Genomic DNA, 19,870 nt, shown 5'->3' with positions numbered 1-19,870 from the left:
ATGATGACAGATATACTTAATTTTATTCGCACACAAAAATACATAAAAAATAAAATGATATAAATGATAAGACAACATAAAACTAAAATATGGTATAACATAAAAAAAGTACGTTGAAAAATACAATGGAAAAAAAGTCATGATAAGCGTCTGTTTACTCCAGTCTGAAACGATGCGAAACTAATTAAGTACACGCACTAAACGAAAAAAAATTAACAAAAATAGATAAGTTATTATTTTCTTACCGTCGACGCTTCGATGGCGGCTCTAAGACGTCGCCGTCCTCCTCCTTCTCCTCGTTGCGATCTCCATTTGGAGGACTTTGGTTTGGCCAATAGACCAGATCGTTCAAGTCTAGGGACGAGGAGACCGACAAAGTATCGTCGGTGTTTTCGTCCTCCTCCTCGTCATTGTCATGGATCGGGGCCGGATCTAGGATGAGCGGCACGTTACGCCTCACTGTATCGCTGCAAAAGAAACAAAAATTAACATGCTAATCGACAAAGAAACCGAGACAGGCACACGCACACACACGCACGCACGCACGCACGCACGCACGCACACGCGTCGTTGAATTTATACTTACGACTATGCGTGTATCTCCATTTCCCTCCCAGGCGTGAAATGTTGCTCGTCCATCGTAATCGGTCCTGTAAAAAATTGTAAAAACAAATACACAATTGCGCGGTTTACGTAGACGAAAAATATAATATTGAATTGTATACATATGTGGGGGATTTATGTGCATTTCAATGTGGTTGCTAATGCTGGTGCGGCTGTTGAGGCGGCTGCTGCTGCTGCTGCTGCAGCTAGTGGTAGTGCGGCAGTCGCTACGGCCGCAGAAGCTGCACCTGCTGCCGCTTCCACCTTTGCGGCCGCTGTCGCTGTCACTGCCGTTATTCGATCCGTTCCCCACGGTCATCTGTACGAATGATAATCATAATAAATTTGTTTGTACCTAAAGTCCCTTGCGCGATAGGTGATAGCGAGATAGCGATAGCGCGACAGCGACAAAGTTGCCGACAAAGGTATAGCTTTGTCGGAAACTTTATCGCTGTCGCTATCTCGCTATCGCCTATTGTGCGAGGGGCTAACTGTAAAAAAATAATAACGATTAAATACTTAACCTTGACATCCGAAACACTATAGTGGTGTTATATCGTCTGGGTATTATCGCCTAAGATCCTCCTGATACGCTGCAAAATAAGAAAAAGATTAAGGGCCGATATCACAGTCTCCGATTAACGTGATCCTGCGATAAAACTGACTCTGCGTCTCTTTCTAACTGTCCCCCTCCCTATAAATAGACCAAGAGTGAGTTTAATCGGAGAATCGCGTTAATCGGAGACTGTGATATCGGGCCTAACGACTGGTTGAAAGAAAAAAGTCGGACGCGATCAACTACCGTGGATTCGCGTACCGCGTTGAAAAGCGATAAGTGCGTACCTTGCAATTTTGCGCTACGACGCACCGTTCGCGCGAGACATACGCTCCATCACCTTCTTTCCATTTCCGCGATGCGACGCGCCGCCGCGCTCCGTCGCGTTATCTTGTTCGGCGATGGGAAATTACTCTACGGGGGCGCCTTCTTGACTATATGGCCTAGTTTACACCAATCGCTTGATATGCGTATCAACTAGTGAATAACTAGTAAACCAGTGGAATTGTCTCACTGACCGTGCGACCGCTTTCTCGTTTTGCAGAAAGGCCAGACGAAAGGAGAAGGATGCGGGAACGTACGCCGACAATGGAAGAAACAGTGATTATTTATTACGTGGACAAAGAGAAGACGCATTATCGGATAAAACTTAAAAAACCGCCGGGAAGCGTCACTCTAGCCGATTTCAAGGTTTATTTAAATTGACCAATTTACAAGTACTTTTTCAGGACAATGGACGATGAATTTGGGTAAATGTCAACACGACACACACACACACGCGCAGGCGTGCACGCGCGCACGCGCGCGCGCACACGCACACACACACACACACACACACACACACACACACACACACACACACACACACACACACAGGTAAACTTGTAAATTGGGATACATGAAAAGAATAATTATTAAAATCTGTATGTGATATATTTGTTAGTCTTTAATTGCGATTGAGAAAGTCATTAGTTTCAACATTTATACTTATACAAAGCATTTTATCTATTCTAGTGAGATGAAAAAAGAGATAGTCGATGACGATGATCATCTGCCACTCTCTGCCAACGGCCGAGTTGTCTCTTACGTAAGATTTAAAAATATCTTTTTTAATAAATACTATTTAAATTCCTACAGCTTGTTATGACAAAATGGAAATATTATATGAAACGATACTTTTGTAATACAGTTGCAATCCGCTAAAGGTAGCAATGTCTCCGATGGTGCGTCTCGATGTACAGACCCTATGACACATAGTGATGATAGTGATAATGTAGATCATGCTGCATCTCCAATTACCAAAAAGGAAGCACTAAAAATTTTGATTGAGGCGCTCGAGGCAGAGCCTAAAAAGAAATTGCAAATTTCGAAAATATACGATTATGCTGAAGAGAATTATCCGAGATTTATTAGAAAAATTAAATGGAAAGACAGACTAAGAAGAGAACTTTCAGATAAAGATAACAAACATTTATTTAAATTAGGAAGAAGAGGACCAGGACGAGGTCGATATTGGATATTACAAGGTGAGTACATTCAAAAAATGTTCACTTTCTAATACGTTATGATATATTGTTATCAAAACTACTTTATCTCTATTACGATGTTCCGCGCAAAAATTGGATAAGATAAAATATATTAAGAGTATTCATAAGTTTTCACATTTAAAGTCTGACTCTGCGTCTCTTTCTAACTGTCCCCCTCCCTAGAAATAGACCAAGAGTGAGTTTAATCGGAGAATCGCGTTAATCGGAAACTGTGATATCGGGCCTAACGACTGGTTGAAAGAAAAAAGTCGGACGCGATCAACTACCGTGGATTCGCGTACCGCGTTGAAAAGCGATAAGTGCGTACCTTGCAATTTTGCGCTACGACGCACCGTTCGCGCGAGACACGCTCCATCACCTTCTTTCCATTTCCGCGATGCGACGCGCCGCCGCGCTCCGTCGCGTTATCTTGTTCGGCGATGGGAAATTACTCTACGGGGGCGCCTTCTTGACTATATGGCCTAGTTTACACCAATCGCTTGATATGCGTATCAACTAGTGAATAACTAGTAAACCAGTGGAATTGTCTCACTGACCGTGCGACCGCTTTCTCGTTTTGCAGAAAGGCCAGACGAAAGGAGAAGGATGCGGGAACGTACTCCGACAATGGAAGAAACAGTGATTATTTATTACGTGGACAAAGAGAAGACGCCTTATCGAATAAAACTTAAAAAACCGCCGGGAAGCGTCACTCTAGCCGATTTCAAGGTTTATTTAAATTGACCAATTTACAAGTACTTCTTCAGGACAATGGACGATGAATTTGGGTAAATGTCAACACGACACACACACACACACACACACACACACACACACACACACACAGGTAGACTTGTAAATTGGGATACATAAAAAGAATAATTATTAAAATCTGTATGTGATATATTTGTTAGTCTTTAATTGCGATTGAGAAAGTCATTAGTTTCAACATTTATACTTATACAAAGCACTTTTTCTATTCTAGTGAGGTAAAAGAAGAGATAGTCGATGACGATGATCCTCTGCCATGCTCTGCCAACGGCCGAGTTGTCTCTTGGGTAAGATTTAAAAATATCTTTTTTAATAAATACTATTTAAATTCTTATAGCTTGTTATGACAAAATGGAAATATTATAAGAAACGATACTTTTGTGATACAGTTGGAATCCGCTAAAGGTAGCAATGTCTCCGATGGTGCGTCTCGATGTACAGACCCTATGGCACATAGTGATGCTAGTGATCTACACGACCGTGTAAATCATGCAACTCCACTTACCGCAGAGGAAATACGAAATATTATAATTAAGGCGCTCGAGGCAGGCCCCAGAAAAAAACTACAAATTCGTAGTATATATAAATATTTCGAAAAATATCCGAAGTATATTAGAAAAAGTGTGCAAGTAGAAACCTGCACATTGCTTCCTTTAAGTTTTTAAGAGTGCAAGTAGCAACCACAGACATTTTAAAATAATTAGCTTTATATATGCGATCAAAATTATGGACTTTTGATCGCGTATAAAGCTGGGTCTAATCAACCAAATATTAAAAAATTATATATGAACGAGGGGTAGAAAAGACTGAAGAATATAATAAACGTAGAAATAGTCCGATATCTCAAAATTTGCGGAAATTAGAGCAACTATGGACATCAACGTTGTACACACACACACGCACACACACACGGACATTTTGTAAAAATATGATTTTTCAACGTTTTAGAACATTCTAAACACATTGGCAAAGAAAATTGGAAAACATTTTTTTTCATGAAAACAAAGCTTTCTCTATGAAGAAGCAAAATAATATGATAAGATTGTTCAAAGATTTAAGAGAAAAAAGAATAAAATAAATTTAGCTCTCATCTTTGCGCAACTTCCATTTACTTGTCTATCAATATATTTTATATGACATTTCCTGCTCCATTTTTTTATTCATTATACATATTTTTCGATCGTTCTGTCACGTATTCGTAAATAGCTTTTACTGTACGTAAATTTTCCATGCCGAACATAGAATCGTGAACGAAAAATTAATGGATTCTTGCTCGATAACTCGTAGCACATCGGAAAACAAATTATCTTATTTCGAGTAGCTTCTCTATTTAAAGAGTGATTCAATCAATTATCGTATAAAGGATCTAACGCGATGTACGTTGAAATATTTCTACTGCATATCATTAAAGTGTTTATCATCATCATTCTTTTACATATTCGAGATTTTATGGATCAGATAATATTACTGATAAAACGAAACGTAATGATCTAGTCAAAGGAGTTATGAGAAATTCGAACATTGACTCGAAATAAATAAAATGTTCAAATAACTAAATATTGTTTTTAATGATAAATTATAAGAACAAAAAAAACTTATAATATAATTATAATATAATTCTTTTTACATAGACTATATTTACTAACAAGGAATATTAAAGTATCTGGAATTTTTTAATATATATTTTTTTAATATTTATGTTATCTATGTAAAATATAATTTTGTTTTGAAAAAAAAAATACTGAATGTATTAAAGTCTTTATAAACCATATCTTTGCATTAATGATGTAACAATAAATTAACGTAGATAATCAGTTTTTCCAAATTTTTATAAATATTGTAACAATGCCGAGATTTAAATATTAACTTTTATTAGAGCAACGTGGGGTATCAATACATCAATTTCATTTTATTATGGGGAGATGTATTATATACCTTTATACTCCTATCAAAAAAGATCTATCGCTACAGCTACATATTGCTTTGTACCTACTAGTCCATGTCTATACCTTCTCATGGAAAGTGGATTATGATATATTTACACTCCTAATGTAATTTTCTATCTTTCTCATATATCACAAGAAAATTTTAAGGTAAAATCGACAGCAACGAATTTAAAGTGTTTTATATAAAATAATAAAAATTAACGATGAAAGATCCAAATACATCAACAAAATATGAATTATAATTAAAAGCAAAGAATGCGATCATACACTGTCATAATGCATATAAAAATTGAATATGTAGCTAATTTTAAAAAAGTTACATATTTCTGCTGAATTAAGTATTACTTATTCGCGTATTGTACACGCGCGCACCCTCCCCCCCCACACACACACACACACACACACACACACACAAGAATATTTGCATATTATTCTTTAATTTATTTATTGTCAAAAAGAATCATGATAAAAACAATCGAAATATATTTAACAACTCATAAATGCCAAATTCTATTATTATGTATATTCTTACTTTTTATATCCAAAATATTAGTTTTTTTTACCAAAAAGACGCATCGTTCCATTCTTGACTTAATTGCAATGTCTCTGGTATTAGAAAGGAAGAATAATGATTTAATTATACCATCCGAATTGCTCGACACATATAGAGCCATGCTTTCCTTTCTGTGGTGCATTCATTAGATACGCGGTAGGCGATCGCTTTCAGAGAATTACATGGATATAGTGCAGGATTGACCACTTGTAGCTGTAATGACGGCTAAGCCAGGTCGTAGCATGCAAATATCCTACTCAAATGAAGGTCCCATCAAGAGCCTTTTATGGAGTCTCCGAAATTGATATGCAGAAAAGACCGAACGTCCGTTATCGTTTAGATTACGTATCTTAAAATTAATCGTAAATTTCAAACAATAAAAGCGACCAAAAATAATCAAATCGAATCTTTTATTGCTTATTTATCATCTGTGCATGTTACTACTACGTGTTTTATTGACATTTGGTTTATTTTATCCAGTAATTTATAGAATTTTCGTTATAACGCGCAACTTTAATCTTAATTTAACTTTAAATATTTTTTATATAGTAATTATTGATTAATATCCAGAGCACAAATAATTAGCTTGTATGCATTTATTTCAATAGCAAAATAATAATTTCTTAATAACTGCATAATAGTGTCAGTGTGAAGGCAAAATGCTTTTTTAAGCTTTCTAAAATATTAATGCTGTTATATTAATTTTGTGTGTGCGTGCGTGCGTGCGTGCGTGCGTGCGTGCGTGCGTGCGTGCGTGCGTGCGTGCGTGCGTGCGTGCGTGCGTGTGTGTGTGTGTGTGTGTGTGTGTATGCACGAGCGCGCGCTCACGCTGCGCATAAACACATTGCAATTGGAGGAAATTATTTTATGAAAAATATTTCTATCTTATCTATCATTCTCATATTGATAACTTTAATCTTTAATCTCAATTTGTCGATAAACGTTTTTTGAGCAATTCTTTGACGGTTTGTATATACTAACTTTGAATATATTCACTACTTAGCATTTTCCTGCGGTATAAGAAGATTGTCATATTTTTGATATTTTAAATAATATCATAAATGATATAATAACCATTTTACATTGATCTACTGGATGCGACGATTAAATCAATTATCACGTATCGTATCTGCACTAAAAAAAAAATTTTCTGCATTTTACTAAATATTAATTTGCATACAACTGTGACTCCATTTACTAAAATGAAGAAATTTTTTCTTCTTATTAGTATATTTTTTTCTCCGTGAATACACATATTAATAAAAAAGGAAAATTTTCTTTATTTTAGTAAACAGAGTCACAGTTGTATGCAAACTGATACTTACTAAATGCAAAAAAAAATTTTTTACTGTGAAATTTACTTGATTTCAATTTTTTTTCCATATTTTTTTGAACATTAAATAGCCCAATTTCTCGAAAACGGAAACATATACACTTAAAAAATGTCAGTATTCTTTCCCAGCAATCTCGTGCCATGTTAAAGGTGTTATGACAATAAAACAAGCGTTTACTGCACACTTATGTAACATAAACGGCATAAAATGAAACGATAGTGTCCACGAAATAATTGAACGAACTATCTCCTTATTGCGTTATCTATTCATCTGACGCCATAGATCCCGGAGATATTCGCCAAACCCCGTACTATTTTGGACCGCGCCTTGTCCGAGCCTACGACCGCATAGAACTCATATGAACTGTACACTCTACAGATGTGAGTATGACCGCAAGCATAACATCACCTAATCTGATTCATCCTGTTCAAGCCCTTCTGCTTCGTTAGAAAGTGCAAACTCCGTAGTAGCAATCAGAAATCCAATATACAATGAAACCACTGTTTCATTAGTCTCATCATAATGTATATGGGGCATTCCACGCCAATTCGCAAGGGGTCAAACTTCGACCTTTTTATTTTTGATGGCCGCTCGTTTTTTAACAGGTATTTACGAGTATTAGGCCCCTGTTAAATCGTTTCTATAATAAATGTAGCGTTTCCGAAATAGAGCCTGCGCAAAATGAGGACTGCAAAATTTTCAATGAATTTTTTCGCCTATTAGACAACGTCTAAGAAAAAAATTCATTGAACATAAAATACGCTATTAGATCATAGTTTAAAAAAAAAATTATCCTAAATTTTTATAATAATGATTTTAAACTAATAAAGTAAAAAAACACAAAAATTTGAATATCTCAAAAACCCCATTTTCTATTTTTTTGAAATTTATAGGGAATATTCTAGGAAGTATTAGAAAAATTTTAAGACTAGTTGGAAGTTGCGCAGAATTTTTGGGATTTTTTTATAAATTTTTTTGTGAGGCAGTAGTAATATTTGACTCACAAAAGTGTAGTTAAAAACGCGTTTCAGACAATTCTGAATCGATTTAGATATACTTTTTTACTAAAGCATGATGAAGATCTCGGCAAGCACACGACAATTGCGATGAATAGTGTGGGAAAGGCGAAAAAAATAGATTTATGAGGAAGTTTAATTCAATAAGTACATTTGTTTAAGAACATATTATTTATAATTTTATTATTTTGTGCTTAGTATAATCATTCGAAAATGAGTAATCTTTAACAATTAATTTATAATTTTTGGTATGACTTGGTATGACGCAGTGGACACGTTGAGTCTGAGGTTTTCTTTTTGTTTGATCGTACCGACCTGTCAAAAATTTGGCGGCAATTTCATAATTTTTTTTGTCCCAATACTTAATTGCCGCCGAATTTTTGACAGGTCGGTACGATCAAACAAAAAGAAAACCTCAGACTCAACGTGTCCACTGCGTCATACCAAGTCATACCAAAAATTATAAATTAATTGTTAAAGATTACTCAATTTCGAATGATTATACTCAGCACAAAATAATAAAATTATAAATAATATGTTCTTAAACAAATGTACTTATTGAATTAAACTTCCTCATAAATCTATTTTTTTCGCCTTTCCCACACTATTCATCGCAATTGTCGTGTGCTATGCCGAGATCTTCATCATGCTTTAGTAAAAAAGTATATCTAAATCGATTCAGAATTGTCTGAAACGCGTTTTTAACTACACTTTTGTGAGTCAAATATTACTACTGCCTCACAAAAAAATTTATAAAAAAATCCCAAAAATTCTGCGCAACTTCCAACTAGTCTTAAAATTTTTCTAATACTTCCTAGAATATTCCCTATAAATTTCAAAAAAATAGAAAATGGGGTTTTTGAGATATTCAAATTTTTGTGTGTTTTTTTACTTTATTAGTTTAAAATCATTATTATAAAAATTTAGGATAATTTTTTTTTAAACTATGATCTAAATAGCGTATTTTATGTTCAATGAATTTTTTTCTTAAACGTTGTCTAATAGGCGAAAAAATTCATTGAAAATTTTGCAGTCCTCATTTTGCGCAGGCTCTATTTCGGAAACGCTACATTTATTATAGAAACATTTTAACAGGGGTCTAATACTCGTAAAGACCTGTTAAAAAACGAGCGGTCATCAAAAATAAAAAGGTCGAAGTTTGACCCCTTGCGAATTGGCGTGGAATGCCCCATATGCATGTGCATTCTCATGAGATCACGTCAAAGATGCGACGTAGTCGTGAGACGAGCGAAACTTTCGATAGTCTTGGACTTTTAAAAATATTTGATTAATATCCATTTCTGCCAATGTAGATTAACTTTAATCTCGGTTTAAGTTACTTTTTATCTTTTTCTAGTTCTAAGAATTAAAAAAAGATAAAAAGTAAATTAAACTGACAATGAGATTAAAACAAATTTACATTGATAGAAATGGACATTAGTCTGAAGACATGTGCTATTTAATATGTAATATAATATGTAACAATTTAAAAAAGAACAAACATCGTTATTGAGTTGTGTATAATTAAATTTAATATTATAATATTATGATAAATTGTTTGTTATCGTGTGTTATCTTTAAAGTTAAACACAGAAGTTTTTATTTAAAAATATTAGTTTGGTCTTTATTAATGTCATTCATTATCTAATAATTAAGCCATAAAATTCATTCGATACCAATAAAGGGATTTTGCAATTTTTATAATGCTGTGGATTACTAACCTAAATTTTGTAATCCATGTTGTATTCATATACCTTGCAATCATTACATTTATTAATGCAGTCTCATTGCTTTCGCAAATCTTATCTTAATGAGATTCTAAATTGATTCTCAGCAAAATAGAGGTAACGCTTGTTTCCCTAAATCCACAGTTGTTCAGAACTGCAAGGCTGATAATACGTGGCACATTCAATCAAGACTACAATCAGACATAAACACGAGTTCGGAGTAACCCATATATCTCAATATCTTCGTGATGATACTAGGATAGACATGTTTAGCAGCATTCGCACCAACGGGTTTCACACCACTTTATCTCCACACACGGACGTGTTTTTACAAGAACTATTCTTGACTAAAAACGTGTTTGATTAAATGCATAAATACATACGGAAATAAATCGTTCATATAATATGGAATAAAATGGAATGTACGTGTGTTATGACTTAAAAGAAATAAAAAAATTAAGTGCAATCTCCTATTTTATATTTGTTCAGGTTATATATAAGTCAAAGGTAATGATAGCAATTAAAATATTAATAAAATAACATTTTAGTAAATTTATAAATCTTTGAATTTTTTGTTCTGTGTTTCTTTGGATCCAATATCATAAAAATTTTCAGATTTTTATTGCTTTTAGTTTATATTGTTTATAATTAGAATTTTCATGCTTGAAAATTTCGGACGTCTTCAGTTCTTGAATCTAAGAATCTTAGAATCTTTAATATTCAATCTTCAATCTTTAAATCATTAAGGTTTTAGTTTATTGAATGCGCATGAGCTTTTAAGAATCTTAGGAATTTAATTTCTTTTAATCTTTTGTGTGCTAAAATAAAATTTAATAAGATGTAAATTTCTTAGACATTCTAAAAAATTTCTGAATATTTTAAAATCTCTCTAACAATAAGTTTTTCATTTCTTTCTACTCCTAAATTATAAAATTAGCGGTTTGTAATAATGTTGTATAAAATATTTGATTAATCGTTCTATGGTTTTATAATTTCATTCAGAGTTTCATAGTTTTATTTGAACTCCCTGAATTAATTCACATACTCTAAGCCTAAGCTATTCAGGTTTTTATATTTATGCATCCTCACAAATATTTAAATTCATGAGTATTCTAAAACCTTAACCCTTTGCGGTCACTAGGGGTCAGTATGACCCCATAAATTTTTCAAAACAGAATTACACTGACAATATTACACTTACTTTGCAATTTTTTGTTAATATTAAATAATTAACAAAATTAATATTGCGGCAGGTTTTGCAACGTTTCAAAAAGGTACGTTTTTCAAATCAAAATAATGAAAACTGTAAATACGGACGCCGATTAAAGTCGCTGGGGTTTGCGTTTTTTCGTTTTGACCCCGGTGTGACCATTATAAAACTATAGATAAGTGTGATAACCATAAAAGGTTAAACTTTTGCATTAGGTATTGAAAATCAGTCTTAAGTATAGATAGGGTGATAAAAGCAAGAGAATAGCTAGCGATAGTCAAGGATTTCATTTAGAATAAATAACGCTTCCAAAATATTGTATTAAAATTCCACACTTGATACTTGTCTTTGAAGATACACGCACGTCCAGGATATTATTTTTGTTAAGATCAGGCACCACATTTTCGCTATTATTAAGTGAAAAGTAACAATCATTTGCAATAATTAATAATTATTGCATATGTGTATATGTATTTCACTCGTCTATCATAGAATCATACTTGACAAACATGTTATTAGAAGATTTGCAAACTATGAATAATGTTTCAAGTACATAGAAGATATATTTACTCCTGATATATACACTGAAAAAAGGTTTTAGTTATAATAACCAAGGCTTGATGAAACAGCTTCAACTAAAGGGTTTAGTGATTATGACGAAATAATTTGGTTAATGTTAACAAATTTGGTTTGTTGCGCGTCACGCACGCACGCACGCCCAAGCGACACCGCACTTACCTCCGACAAATAGCGTCGTCTCGTTACCGGTCTCGTTACCATCGTGAACGCACGGCCAAAGATTTGCTGTTTTTCATAACACGCCGGGCGTTCATCCAAACGGCCGAACGAACGTTGGAGATTTTCTTGAACTGTCTCTCCGACGACGTCACCAACGAACACGTTTCTGGAACGAAACAAAAGTATTTTTTCAGTATCCCGAACATCGTACGTTTGTCGCTACGCAGTACGACACGTTATATAACAACGAACAACGATGTTGTTGTCAATAGGTCGGAAAAAAGAGAGCCTAACGTATAATAGGTACGCGACATGTTCCTCCGTTACGTGGACGTAACGTTGCCAAAATTACTACACCGCCCTGTTTACTGCGAAAAACATCGCGTACATTTGTACAGAAGTAACGCTCGCTTCGAACGAATATTTCAACTGTTGTTGTTTTCATCACCCGAAAAAAACAACCGCGACGAGCGTCTTCCAAGAAACGGGCACCGACGGGTAACATGGCGGCGGTCGCGCACGCTCGCGACGAAAACCGCGCAAACTTTTCGACGGCACGACGTCGACCGGACGCACGCCGTCGCGAGCACACGTACTTGCCGCGAACACGGCGGAAGCCGTACGTATTTGCTTACAAAAGAGGCGAAGCACGCGACTCGACAGCCTCCATGATATACTTGACGGTCGACGTGTTTCGCGCGCGAACGCCGGCCTCGCTCGCAAGTCGGTCATTTAGGACGTTCACCGTCCGGCGCGAAACACGCAACGAGAAAATGCAAGCTCCACAAATATCGCGTACACTCGACCAAACGACGCGTAACTCACCGTTTTCTCGCGAAGCGGAAAAATCTACGCCGCTACGCGACGTTACGGCCGTCGCGCGTGGTATCCCGCGGGGAACTGTTTCCCACCCTTCCTACTCCTCGCGCGAACATCGGCCTTGCGCGCGGGTCGCGCATCCACCGTCCGGCGCGAAACACGGCGACGAGAAAACGCAACGTTCGCAAGCGTCGCGCACACCCGATCGAACAACGCCGAACTCATTGTTCTTGCACGAAACGGAAAAATCTACGCCGCTGCGTGACGTCACAGTCGTCGCACGTACGGTCCCGCGAGGAACTGTTTCCCACCTTTCCTATCCCTCGCGCGAATACCGATTTCACGCGCGGGTCACGCGTCTAGGGTGTCCATTGTCCGACGTGAAACACGGCAACGAGAAAACGCAGACTCCGCAAGCGTCGCGTACACCTGGCCGAACGACGCCGAACTTACCGTTTTCGCACAAAGCGGAAAAATCCACGCCGCGTCGCGACGTCACGGCTGTCGCGCGCGCGGTTCTGCGGAGAACTGTTTTCTACCCCACCCCTTACCGTCTTAACGCGCGGCCAGCCGCGGAGCGACCGACGCGACAATCCCGGTGCGCGTACGCGCCATGAAACTGACGGCAGGCACGTAGCGCGCAGCCTCGTGGCCCGCGACTTACATCGAACGTATAACGTAACATTCATCTTATAGTATGCGCGTTATGATCGTTCATATGGCGTTTAAAATATTATATGCGTACGACGTACAAAGTAACTTACAAAGACCAGCCAGATGATAAATCCGCACGACATATCACGTATGTGGAGACGTATAGCAAACGTGACAAATAGTGAAATGTCTTTTCGTATGTACATACGTTTCATATTGGTCGGGCAGACTACTGATCGAACCCTCCTGAGGCTGCATTCGCTGCCGCTTCGTACGTCGCAGCACGAACACCTCGACGGTGCGTCGGAGGTGTCGCTGTTATCTAAGCACTTTTTGCGGCCGCACATGCCGCATACTTCGATTTTCGGCTCATCCTTGTCGACTGTGCCGCTCTCGCTCTCGCTCTCGCTCTCGCTCTCGCTCTCGCTCTCGCTCTCGCTGTCCACTTTTCTGTCGCCGCTGTTCTCCATCCTGTACAAATTAATTGAAAGAAAGATAAATTATAGTCGGTGTTAAACACCGTTGAAAAACCGTTGCGAGGAAAATGTAAACACTGGATCGAACACACACACACACACACACACACACACACACACACACACACACACACACACACACACACACACACACACGCACACACACTTACCTTTCGTCGTTGATGCCGTTCAACGGGACACACGAGGGGCTCTCTTGCCTGGATTTACTCTGAAACAGAAAGAAGAAACAATTTATTAGACAAAACAAAGTCTCGCAAATATATACGTTCGTACGTCGGGGCGCGGGGTAGATTCGATTGGATCGTTGGTAATTTTTCCAACTTGTCCGCGATACTTTGTTTCGCGCGCGCGTCGACGAAAACGATTCGTTTCCCCCGTTCGCGAGATCGCGTTCGTTGTCGCGCGCGCGCGCGATCGTGGGCCGCTCTTGGTCGCGCTGCGTTCTCTAATCGCGCGTGCAAGGAGAAGGGAACGCAGCGCTCAAGCCCCGTCACCGCGACAAGGTGGCGGCCACGTCGACGGGGTGGAAAAGGAGAAATGGGAAAGAAAGGGAAAGAGACGGGGGCGCCAATGAAATCTGCGACATTTATATCAAAGTTATTTATCATTAAACGCTACTTTTTTTACGATATACATGTTTTTTACACCTCTACGTTGAAACAACGTTCTCCCTTCGCGGTTGTTTTTTCCCTTTAGCGGAAGTCTGAAATAATAAAACGGGACGATTATAGCTAGCGTACGAACGCGTTAAATAAAACGAAATAGAGAGAAGGTGAGGAGTGTATATACACTCGTGGTGTATACACTCGAGGTACACTTACCGACGGATCTTGGCGCTGCTCGGCCCCGGCTGCGGATCGTGGGGATCCTCGTACTCGTCCTCCTCGTCCTCGTCCTCCTCTTCTTCCTGCTCCTCCTTCTCCTCGCGCCTGATGCTGAAAAGAGATAAAGTGATCAACACGCAAACGCACGCACGCACGCACGCACACGCACGCACACGCACACGCATACCTTTTTTCCTTTTCCTCCCTTTCCTCCTCCTCCTCCTCGTCCATTTGCAGCCTGATGCTATACAATATGCTTTCGCTGGCCTCCCAAACGTCCTTCTCATTGGCCGATCTCGACATAATGTCGGCGGATATATTACGAAAGAAGTCGGCCCGGACGCGGAAATGTTTCTCCTTGTCCGGCTGCCAACTCTTCAGATCTAGATGGGTGTTGAAACACCCCCTAGGCCGGACGGTCAGATTGTCAATGTCCGAATCGGAAGGCGGCGAATTGGGGGTCTTCCAATTCCTCATAAATTGCTTCGAGGCTAACGACGCTGCCGCTCCGCCACCCTTTCGTACGACGATGGCGTGGAGTTCGGCGTCCCTCCTCCTGATCCAATACTCCTGCCGTCTGGACAGGTGTATCGGTACCGCCCATTCGTTGCCGCTGTCGTAATCGCTTTCGTTGCCGTCGCTGCTGCTGCTGCTGCTGCTGCTGCTGCTGCTGTCTCTGTCCGCCATCTGTACCAAGTGAATGTTTAAGAACAAAAGTTGATTGTTCAACTCGACCGTGTGTAAGAAAATGTAACGAGGATCGAATACTTACTTTTTGGTTTGACGAGGTCTCGAATAATTAGGCTTCTCGCTCTCGGAATGTCTAATTTGGAGGTCTCGCTCTCTGGAATCACTATGAAACATAAAAAAAATAATTATTAGAAATAAAATGGTCCATCGTCGCGCGTAATCGTGGCCGCTCTTGATCGCGCCGCGCGTTTCCTCCTCCCGCGCAAGGAGGGAACACGCGGCGCTTAAGCACCGTCACCACGTCAAGGTGACGGCCACGTCGACGGAATGGAAATGAGGAAATGGGAAGGAAAGAGAAGGAGACGGGGGCGCCGAAGAAATCAACTTTTTATTATCAAACGTTATACTTTATCTACTATATACATGTTTTTTATTCTTTTCCCTTCGCGGTTCTGATGTTTGTTTCCTTCAGCGCAGTCTGAAATAATAAAACAGAGGAGACACGGAAAAAATTGTTACGGTTGTTACAACAATGTTCTCTATGATTAAAAGAGAAATGGATGTAAATTCAAGTTAAATTGATATTACATTCAATGTTGCTGTTAAGATATGCCCATTTATACAGTTGTCATAACCGTAGTTCTTACGATACGTAACATTCAGTTATAATACCCTCGTATATGGTTGCCTCAACCAAAGAATTATTGCTATCCCTCTTATGTGGTCTGCAGCACAATTATTATGGTTGAGAGATCCATAAGATATAGCTGCACGGTACAGCACTGAATCACTGCATGATTGAGAGTTTAGTTCCATTGCGCGCGCAAAAGAATTTCTGCATAGAATAAAGTGGATTTGATAAGGATGTTTTAACTTTAAGACCTATCTACATAAGACGCAGAACGCGAGTCGCAAGCACACACACAGTTTACATGTCAATCTAACCTCTTTGTGTATAGAGGTTAGATTGACATGTAGACTGTGCGTGTGTCTTGCGACTCGCGTTCTGCGTCTTATGTAGATAGGCCTTTATAAATATACTTTTTTCATAAATATATTTACGAACACAAAATTTCGTAATGAGCCGACACTGGTTTCTGACATTCACCCGACAGTATAAGAAATATTATATCATATATCCAATTCAAAATTTTATTACTCTTTTTAAACTGAATTTGTTTCTTAAGATGATTTTTGAAAAATTATATATTTGCGCTGGTTGACATATGTAGACTAAATATAACACTAACATTAAATTAAGAAGTGGTCTACCACGTAAAGGTGCTTTTTCATGGGCGTCAGTTGACGCCGATATTCTGACGCGCAATGAAGAAGCGTCAATGTGTCAATTGACCATGCGTCAATTTTTGGAACTCGCGTCGAGAAATTGATACACATAACCTGCAGTGTTATTATTTATTGCAGTAGTTTTCGAAAAAATGTGTTCGCCGTCAATGAAATATTATGAGTGGATGGTAGAATGTGCAAATGTTATAAATTCAAGAAATTCAGAAATTTAAAAAAGACGTATAGCAGCAGCATTTGCCGTGATAGCTGCAATTGAAGAAAATAAAAGGAGGAAATATAAAAAAAAGAAATACTGGGTTGCAGAGATTTTTGAGAATCGTGCAGTGCATGGATTTTACCACGCGATATTTCCTATTTTGCGTTTAGAAAGTTCGCGATTTTTAACGAACCGACATGACACTTTGACGCTAGAAGTTGGAAAATCTGAACTTCTTCAGCGTCGACGCAGAAACAACATGACGTCACAAAATCGTCTTGACGCGCGTCAACTGACGCCCATGAAATCGCACCTTAAGGCAGTTGGCTCACGATCCAGAGGTCCCGAGTTCGAATCCCACCAAGGTAAGTGTGTTTTTATATGTGTTTTTAAATACGAGAAAATATTTATAATCATAGACTGCATCTTAAGAAACAAATTTAGTTAAAAAATAGTAATAAAATTTCGAAATAAATAATTTTTTTTTGTCGGGTGAATATTTGTTCATTATGGTTGTAACATCCATATATTATGGTTGCAACATCCATATAGTAGCTACCCTCACTAAGGTTAGGGCAACCATATGGAAACTATATGGAAACCATAGGTCACTTCCAGAGTACTATGGTTTCCATAACCCTTTTGTATGGATGGGCGAAAATTAACAGCATTATTCTGTTGTAGCAACCGTAACTTTTTCTCCGTGGACAATTATGGCTTGGCGTACGAACGCGTTGAATAAAACGAAATAAGAGAGAAGGTGAGTAAATATATATATATATATATATATATATATATATATTTACTCACCTGAGAGAGAAGGTGAGTAAATATATATATATATATACATATATATAAATATATATATACTCGTGGTGTATACACTCTAGATACTTGCCGTCGGATCTTGGCGCTGCTTGACCCCGGACGAGGATCGTCGGGGTCTTCCTCCTCCTCCTCCTCCTCCTCCTCCTTTTCCTCCTCCTTCTTCTTCTTCTTCTTTTGTTTCCGCATCTCCTTTCGCTTTTCATAATCCTTTCTCGACTCCGGCGACGTAAATATTTCGTCGGAATCCATGGAAGACACGGAACGTTCGAGGGTAATGCTGAAAAGAGACTTTGTTATCCGTTGCTTTCAGCCGCGAATCTCTGCTTAGCAAAGCAAAAGGTAGCAACTGAATGTGCGTGGTTCTTACCTTTGGATCCAACCACGTACACTTACGTGCTACCTTTCGCTTAATTCGCTAAGCAGAGATTCGCGGTTGAACGCAACCATTGACACTCACGCACAAATACACACACACGCGCGCACGCACACACATACGCAAACACACTCACACGCACATACCTTTCTTCTTTTTCGAGCGCAGCCTGCGCCGCTCGTTGCGCCGCAAAATACGCTCGCCCATCCTCCCGCGCTCGCGCCGCCTGCGTCGCTACCTCCGCCAGTGCCGCCAAGCGCGCCGCTTGCTCCGCTATGCCTGTACGAATTACGGTAAGAAACAATAAAACATATTCGTTATGGTAAAACGTGTGTAATTCGAAACAAGCGTATACATACTTGGCTCCTTTAGAAAAGCCGGGCCGTCGCTGTCATTGGTGTAGTCGCTCGAGGCAACATAATCGTCATACTTGCCGAACAAATCAATGCCGCTGTCGCGACTGCTGCTGCTACTGCTGTTCATTTTTTCAATGCGTTGCGATCGTTGAGCAGCTATGGGTTCTCTGGCAATCACTGAAACATAAAAAGAAAAAATAAATAGAAAAAAAAACGTTCATTGTTGTGTAATTGTGGCCGCTCTTAGTCGCGCTGCGTGTTCCCTCCTTTTTCTCTTCTTTTTCTCTTAACAACGTAACGTAAACATTTTTGGACGGTCCTACCACTCACAAGCGACCCATTTTTTTGTCAGTTAAATATCCTAATAGTCGTAGAATATATCAAAGAATTATGGTGCAAAATGACTGATACCGAAATGACTTGAAAAACATATATTTTGCACAAGTGGGGGTGGCTGTACCACCCAAAGCGACATACTTTTTTGTCAATCCCCGGAGCTTTCATCATTGAATAACATTATGAATCACCACAAAAAGTTTCACAAGTACCAAAATAATCACGAAAAAATTGAGCTAGCTCACCTACTAGAAGAATGTGTCGATAAAAATGAATTAGATGAATCAACTTTAAATACATTGAAGAAGAAAGATTCGTATCGAGTAATATAATTCGTTGAAAAAATAGAAAATTATGATTGTTTTTTACATTAACATTGTGTTTATACATACTTCATATTGTGCGTATACTTACATGAATATTGTTTCTCATATATTGATATATTCAATTATGATTTGTGCAAACAATAATCGTCATTCGTATAGACAGAAAATGAGATTCTTCTTTCACTGTCATTATATAAAGAATACGAAGAAGCTGTAAGCAGGGGAAAATTAACATACAGGAGTTTTTAATAATATAGGCTGCGTTCCACTTATCGCTCACGACGCTCGCGAGCATCATTTCGTCCCTGTTTAACATTTGACGAACGAGAAAGAAAAGATTCCATGAGTGTTGTGATGAGCGATAAATATAACTACGCCACCCATAGCGAAAAGTATGAATTCCGAAGGATATATATGGAGTTACTGCGGCACAATGCTCTTGAAAAATAGACACATTGAAAATAGTATAAGTCTAAAGGATCGTAACGCCCAAAGTGGCAACAGCCCAAAAACCTGTGATTTTTATGAGGTTAAATATATTATTCAAATATTTAATTTAATTATAAATATATGATTATGTCTGTACATTGTTTATATGGTTTTGTAGCAACTTGATGAAATATTTTGTAAATAAAACTTGGATAAATCCCATATCAACCGCAGGTTCTAATTTGCCACTCGAT

At 38.2% G+C, this 19,870-nt stretch overlaps 3 protein-coding genes across 10 annotated transcripts in view; 1 reads left to right on the top strand and 2 right to left on the bottom strand.

Annotated features, from left to right (window-relative positions):
• Window positions 1–13,365, bottom strand: part of LOC139821550 (uncharacterized) — a 54,239-nt gene extending 40,874 nt beyond the window's left edge. For 3 of the 6 annotated variants that reach the window (XR_011734288.1, XR_011734285.1, XM_071792676.1), the window contains exons 1-4: window positions 1,128–1,391; window positions 726–922; window positions 587–650; window positions 246–467 (exon numbers count right to left, since the gene is read on the bottom strand). The gene's annotated coding sequence lies outside the window, so the exon portion shown is untranslated. The other 3 variants (XR_011734286.1, XM_071792674.1, XM_071792675.1) reach the window with 2 other exon arrangements.
• On the top strand, window positions 1,708–4,091 carry LOC139821551 (uncharacterized). 3 transcript variants are annotated; one of them, XM_071792679.1, is made up of 5 exons: window positions 1,708–1,849; window positions 2,174–2,246; window positions 2,349–2,685; window positions 3,269–3,743; window positions 3,846–4,091. In XM_071792679.1, the coding sequence occupies exons 2-4, from the start codon at window positions 2,178–2,180 to the stop codon at window positions 3,427–3,429; spliced, it is 567 nt and encodes a 188-aa protein (XP_071648780.1). In that variant the 5' UTR covers window positions 1,708–1,849; window positions 2,174–2,177; the 3' UTR covers window positions 3,430–3,743; window positions 3,846–4,091. The 3 variants fall into 3 exon arrangements, with proteins under 3 accessions (XP_071648780.1, XP_071648779.1, XP_071648778.1); XM_071792678.1 differs by lacking the exon at window positions 1,708–1,849 and having other exon boundaries at window positions 2,118–2,246; window positions 3,269–3,473; window positions 3,671–3,743; window positions 3,846–4,090; XM_071792677.1 differs by lacking the exon at window positions 1,708–1,849 and having other exon boundaries at window positions 2,118–2,246.
• On the bottom strand, window positions 6,134–18,948 carry LOC139822275 (uncharacterized). Its single transcript, XM_071793892.1, has 9 exons — window positions 18,529–18,948; window positions 18,316–18,448; window positions 17,839–18,073; window positions 14,962–15,461; window positions 14,772–14,885; window positions 14,596–14,653; window positions 14,100–14,158; window positions 11,981–12,146; window positions 6,134–6,208 (listed from the first exon to the last, which is right to left on the bottom strand). The coding sequence occupies exons 1-9, from the start codon at window positions 18,650–18,652 to the stop codon at window positions 6,134–6,136; spliced, it is 1,464 nt and encodes a 487-aa protein (XP_071649993.1). The 5' UTR covers window positions 18,653–18,948.
• Window positions 18,949–19,870: the final 922 nt, after the last annotated feature.

This window comes from Temnothorax longispinosus, chromosome 11 (genome assembly GCF_030848805.1).
Source record: "Temnothorax longispinosus isolate EJ_2023e chromosome 11, Tlon_JGU_v1, whole genome shotgun sequence".
Classification (NCBI taxonomy): domain Eukaryota; kingdom Metazoa; phylum Arthropoda; class Insecta; order Hymenoptera; family Formicidae; genus Temnothorax; species Temnothorax longispinosus.
The sequence above is the reverse complement of the archived record's forward strand: the minus strand, read 5'-3'. Positions and strand labels throughout refer to the sequence as shown.

Bases quoted from the DNA above. Each gene is read 5' to 3' on its own strand.
- LOC139822275 (XM_071793892.1), bottom strand. From the start codon at position 18,652: ATGAACAGCAGTAGCAGCAGCAGTCGCGACAGCGGCATTGATTTGTTC. The intron at 15,462-17,838 runs GTATATATATAT...CACTTGGTACAG, and splicing joins CTAGAGTGTATACACCACGA to ATGGCGGACAGAGACAGCAG. The intron at 6,209-11,980 runs GTAAGTGCGGTG...TCATTTGAGTAG, and splicing joins GACGACGCTATTTGTCGGAG to GATATTTGCATGCTACGACC.
- LOC139821551 (XM_071792679.1), top strand. From the start codon at position 2,178: ATGAAAAAAGAGATAGTCGATGACGATGATCATCTGCCACTCTCTGCC. The intron at 2,247-2,348 runs GTAAGATTTAAA...TTTGTAATACAG, and splicing joins ACGGCCGAGTTGTCTCTTAC to TTGCAATCCGCTAAAGGTAG. The intron at 2,686-3,268 runs GTGAGTACATTC...CTCGTTTTGCAG, and splicing joins TCGATATTGGATATTACAAG to AAAGGCCAGACGAAAGGAGA.